The sequence below is a fragment of the Temnothorax curvispinosus genome, unplaced genomic scaffold (assembly GCF_003070985.1).
Source record: "Temnothorax curvispinosus isolate PA1 unplaced genomic scaffold, ASM307098v1 QBEX01002494.1, whole genome shotgun sequence".
Classification (NCBI taxonomy): domain Eukaryota; kingdom Metazoa; phylum Arthropoda; class Insecta; order Hymenoptera; family Formicidae; genus Temnothorax; species Temnothorax curvispinosus.
In genome coordinates this window covers 1-5,728 of record NW_020212274.1, presented here as the reverse complement: position 1 = coordinate 5,728, position 5,728 = coordinate 1, and the positions used below count along the sequence as shown (strand labels likewise).

At 38.0% G+C, this 5,728-nt stretch overlaps 1 protein-coding gene across 1 annotated transcript; it reads left to right on the top strand.

The window, feature by feature from the left end:
• The first annotated feature begins 6 nt into the window (after positions 1 to 6).
• On the top strand, positions 7 to 5,680 carry LOC112451736 (nucleolar protein 6-like). The gene is made up of 10 exons (XM_025011561.1): positions 7 to 832; positions 1,450 to 1,998; positions 2,069 to 2,543; positions 2,634 to 2,915; positions 2,999 to 3,272; positions 3,366 to 3,660; positions 3,795 to 4,019; positions 4,133 to 4,567; positions 4,714 to 4,874; positions 5,224 to 5,680. Exons 1-10 carry the CDS (start codon positions 815 to 817, stop codon positions 5,492 to 5,494), a joined length of 2,985 nt encoding a protein of 994 aa, XP_024867329.1. The 5' UTR covers positions 7 to 814; the 3' UTR covers positions 5,495 to 5,680.
• The last annotated feature ends 48 nt before the right edge of the window (positions 5,681 to 5,728 follow it).

Here is a 5,728-nt window from a genome sequence, read left to right as displayed (position 1 = left end):
TCGGCGCAGAGCTCGAGGCGTCACGCGAAAACGAGATACAACACGGCCGGGGTCTGCAGAGGTCTGGGCTCTGACACATCGACACAGGTGCGCCTATTGTGCGCGTACGCCATTGACTGGCGACATTGCTATTGCTGATTGCCGTCATCGGCGGCCCAGCTGTCATTGACACCGCCGTCGACACCGACATGGCCGCGGGAGGGAGGGGGTCGCGGGTCAGCATCCGCCGATAACAGTCGCGCTCTCGAGAATTTTATTTTTTGGAGTCTTTTCTTAATTCCTTCCGCGCGAAAGAAAAAACGGCGGCGTCAAAATGACGGGGGGTATTAGTGAGAGCGTCGCGATTAAACGATCGACCGTTATGCAACGACTTTTACCGGAAAAGCGGGATGAAACCTGCATTGCGATCACTTCGCGGAACAGTGCGTTCTAATTGAAACGCCTGGTTCCGGCGTTGGTTATGCTTCTTTCACAAATATAATAAATTATATCTCTCCCAATCTCTCCGAGATACTTTATTCGCGATACGAGATACGAGGCATTTTATTTCTGATCCGGATATAATCTGAAAAGCTTCTTCGTCGAGCGTTCTCCGTACCGACGAAGAAACGCGGGCTTTTAGGGAGAGAAATAAGGGAGAGATGTCGCGACGTGTGAATTTGATCACGTGTGCTGGGAAAGCATGGCGAGCACCGAGCATGTGTGACTTGTGTGAGCATGTGGCGTGACGCGTGAGGTAGCCGGCGTGTGTTTTGCAACGTGAGGCTCGAATAAGAATTAAAACCCTTTTAAGTCACGCATCAGCGCGAGGAAAATGAAGGGGCCTTCGAGGGTACACTAAATTCTGTTGTTATATCTTATTCATTCGGCGAGGCATCGAGTCGGACTTCCTACTCTATAACCTCAAATTGTTTTATATTTCTGCATCAATTACAAATTTTTCTGTTAAATCTAAATTTAAAATATTAGTGTATATTTGTATATATTTTAATTTAGACATATTGTTTCTTAATACGTAATAACGTTTGAACTGTCATTTAAAGTGATGATTTATGAACACACTGTTTATAATTGATATTTATGTTAATTTGAATATTAGTGTATTTATATATCTGTGCTTTAGAAGTAAAGAATCTTCATTATTATAAATTTTGAGAAAACAAGGTTTAAAGTTTCTTATTTCTTTGAAAATTTCCAGTACAACTTCGATTAAACATTATATCTTAGGAATTAGTAATAATGGACGTAAGACCCTTTACTGCCCTTTACCATTATACAATTTAAGCTCCTGGTATAGTTGAAAAAGTATTAACTACATTTCGACAAAAAATGAGATATAATTCTTTACCTCTAAGATACCGATATATTTTGAAATATTATTTCTTAATGTGTAATGATGTTTGGATGAGAAGAAATGAAAGAAATAAGACATTTGATGAATAATTTCAGTCGAGCAAAGCAAAGAGCAACAGGCACGAGGCTGAATGTGCCATTGAAGATGAAGATTCGATGAATTCTGAATCCGACAACGAAAGTACAGTGAATTCAGAGGTTGACGATGAGGATCCAGTGGAGTCTGAATCTGATAATGCAGATCTGATGGAAGACACGAACGATGATGAGGATCCTGAATCTGACAATGCGGACTCAGTAGAAGATGAAGAAGAAGGAGAAGTAGAAGAACTGGAAAATCACGAGACTGAATCTCACGCAGTAAATTCAGAGAAGAAGAGAAAGAAAGTCACGGACGAGTTAACGGAGGCAGTGCCCAAGAAGAAGAAAAAATTTGAAAACAGCCTTTACAAGCAGCCAACAGTCGAAGAACTCAGTCAGCTTAGGGAAACCGAGAATTTATTTCACTCGAATCTGTTCCGATTACAAATCGAAGAGGTTCTCAACGAAGTGAGGCTCAAAGATAAATATAAAGCGTTATTTGAGATTTGGTTTGGGAAGTTGAAAGCAGCGATTGAATCTGTCGAAGAGACTGAAGAAGTTCCGGTTAGTAAATTGAACTGCATGATATAAGGCAATAAAATAATATTTGATTTATTATATTGATGTATTTCAGCTTGTAAATAATAATTTGGATCATGAACTGGGCATTTGCATTCCTGTGCCGCATATACCAAAAGAAACCAAGAGCGTTTTCAAATTCTTGAAGCCGATCAACGTCAGCGTGGTTGGATCTTACGATTTTGGATGTATTCTCGGTCCTACCGTTACCGTGGATGTAATGGTGGAGATGCCGGCTACTTTATTTCGGAAGCAGGATTATCAGAACTATGTATATTTTAGAAAAAGAGCGATATACCTGGCGTTCGTAGCGTCGATTATAGGAAGCGACATCGCCGAGAGTAAGAGATTTATCGGCGACAATCTAACACCTTCCTTGAAGCTTCGACCCAGCGGAAGATTGAACAAGAAGGTGGACGTAGTAATACACGTATCCGCGCAGGAAACCAGCTTCAAGTTGAATAGATTTCTGCCGGAGAAAAATAGCGTTAGGCCAGGATGGTATTTCAACGAGAAGTCTATGGAAGACAGTAAGAGTTACATGATGGATTTATAATACTTTACATAGATCGATGGAAGTGTTTTAAATTTTTCATATTGTATTGTCTTTTTTCCTACAGCATCTTTACCGCCTACTTCGCACTACAATTCTCTGGTATTGCGCGACCTAGTGATGTCGAGGACAAATTCCGAAGTCGCGCAAGTAATAAAAGCATATCCAAATTTGAGGGACGGTATAATCCTACTGAAAATATGGTTGCGCCAACGCGAATTGAACAAGGGATACGACGGCTTCACCGGCCACATCGTCACAATGTTTGTAATCTATTTGTTGCGCGAGAAAAAGCTCAACACTTTCATGAGCAGCTATCAGATTGTACGGAATGTCTGGATTTGCCTAGGTATCTTGGAAAAAGTTGCTAGTTAAATTACGCTGTTCTCTTACATTATATAAGATGTTAATTGTAGATATTATTTGACGTAGAACAGGGAAATTGGTGCGAGAACGGAATTACCATGTGCGAAGACAAAGATAATCAGAAACAAGTGTCCCATTATCACAATTATTACGATTGTGTCTTTCTTGATAGTACCGGCTATCACAATTTCGCGGCGAATCTGTCGAAGGATACCTTTTCGTGGGTACAGAGAGAAGCGGCGTCGTGCCTGAAGCATTTGGACAACCTACACGTGGATAGCTTTCATGCACTTTTTATGCGAAATGTACCATTTCACAGAGCATTTGATCATATTTTATGGTAATTTATATGAGAAGAGAATTTAATGTAAAATTTATATGTACTTGAGAGCGCCACATCCATTTTAATAACTTATCATTCCTATGTGTGTAGTTTTCAGGATAAGTCAGTTTTAGAGAGAGTTGTGAATGATAAATCCAGCGTGGACGACAAACTGAATTACGGGCCTGACAAACGTAGTCAGGTGATTAAATTATTTTTCGAAGTTCTGAAGAAAGGTCTAAAAGATAGGATTAATCGATTATGCGTATTACCCAGTATATGCAAGGAATGGGAATGTACTGAGGTGATGCCAGATAGTATTGAGAAGCTCGTTATTGGACTAGAATTGAATCCTGAAACATGTTTTGACATCGTGGACAAAGGACCTGAAGCTAATCTACCAGAAGTAAGCAACTCATTGAAATAAAATGCCTTAAACAATACGATAATGAAGTAAAGAATATATAATAATTGTCATTTAAAGTATTTATTATTATATTGCATGCCACAAGATATAAGACTTCGTATTTTATTTTGCAGGCAATTGACTTTAGAAATTTTTGGGGCGATAAGTCTGAATTACGCAGATTTAAAGACGGAACCATTCGTGAGGCTGTGGTTTGGTCGAAAGGCAAAACTCTCACAGACAAGAGAATAATATGTAAGAAGATAATAGTTTTTCTGCTAAAAGCAAAGTTTAACATCCTCAAAAAACATTATTTATATGTCGCGGATCAAATGGAAGATTTGCTAAAGTTGCACAAGGTAATTTTACAATTGCTATTTAATACAATCATTTTCAATTAAAGTGCGTTGTTTTAAATTATCGTTATGTTCTTTAAATTTTACGTAATTTATGATTATATACTTTTATTTAGTACAAAATAACGCACTTCGTATACGGCACTGGCGAAGAAGCTACATTAAAGGTTCTACAAGCTTTTAACACTTTGGAAAAGAATTTGATGTCACTAAAGGATATGCCTTTGACGATAAATGGTGTGCAGGGTTCGAGCCCGGTTTTTCGATACGCGGAAATCTTTCCGCCACTTGCTACTGTCCATCGGAAGACCGATGGTGTCACCGAGGAAGACAAAAATTGTTTGAGCCTTTCAAAGAACATCACGAAATGCCCTATGTATGTTCACGCGCTTGATGCGACGTTACAGTTATCGACTAGCGGGAAATGGCCTGAGGAACTGGAAGCCATTAGGAAGACAAAGGCGGCGTTTCACATACAAATCGCGGAATGCCTCAGGACTCAACATGAACTGACAGTGCAGGCCAATCCTTCTTATGTAGATGTGTACCAGGTTAATATGATGGATTATTTTAACAGTATAATGTAATAGTATCGTATTTGTAATATTAATTGTATTTTAAATGGGAATATCCTGTAGTATTACATTTATAACAGCACACTCTTCTTGATGTAATATGAAATTTTCTTTTTTATTAGAACGGATTCGTTTTTCGATTAAAAGTGGCGCACCAGAAGGAAATTGCATTAATGAAACAAGTCAAGGAGAATGGAGTAATTAAATACAGAGACAATGAGGAATCCATTGAACTGGAAAACAAATTGTTTCATTTACCGAAATTGAGTAGTGCTTTGCATGGGTAAGAATTGATGAATCCTTGTTAGGACAATTTCTATAGAATGTTAAGGAGCATACCTTTTATTTTTGAAAATATTTTTCCCGAATGGTAATTTTTCTCTCGAATTTAATCGTTAGCAGATATCTCTTGGACTTTGTGATATAAAAGACGTTATAATTAATAGTAGTCTATAAGATGGTGGAGAAAAAATTATAATTTTTTGAGATTTCATATATTATACCAAAAGTTTAACAAAATTTATTGATATTGAGGATTAAATAAGATATCTATAATAGTTCGTACAATAGATAAATCATGTGCAATAAATAAAAAGATATATACAGTATATATGACATTCTCGTTCTTTTAGGTTGCATTCTCAGCAACCATCGTTCGGTCCCGCTTGCTGTTTGGCGAAACGATGGTTATCGGCGCAGCTCTTGGACGACACACACATACCAGGAGTTGTGATTGAATTGCTCGTGGCATCGCTGTATCTCGCACCGGAGCCGTATAAGCCGGCTCAGACGCCGCAAGTGGCATTTCTACGATTCCTCGAAATTGTTGCGAGAGCTCACTGGAACACTGATCCCGTCATTGTTAATTTCAATGGCGAAATGACCAGTAAGTCCATATCTTAATATATTTTCTGTTTTTCTATTTTTCTAAAACGTGAATTTCCGTAATGCATTATCGTGAAATTATCACTTCATTGAAAAAATGAATTGATACTAAAATCAAAGTTGACTGTAGATAGATAAAGATGATAACGAGCGGAAATAATCTCACTTTAAATTTTATATTATCGCAAAATCTGTATTATCGCTTCTGACCTTGTTACATAAGAGAATGTATGATGTTAAATTTCACAGATG

Coding starts and splice junctions, on each gene's coding strand:
- LOC112451736 (XM_025011561.1), top strand. Junction 2,544..2,633: donor CGAGAAGTCTATGGAAGACA/GTAAGAGTTACA, acceptor TTTTTCCTACAG/CATCTTTACCGCCTACTTCG. Junction 3,661..3,794: donor CTGAAGCTAATCTACCAGAA/GTAAGCAACTCA, acceptor TTTATTTTGCAG/GCAATTGACTTTAGAAATTT.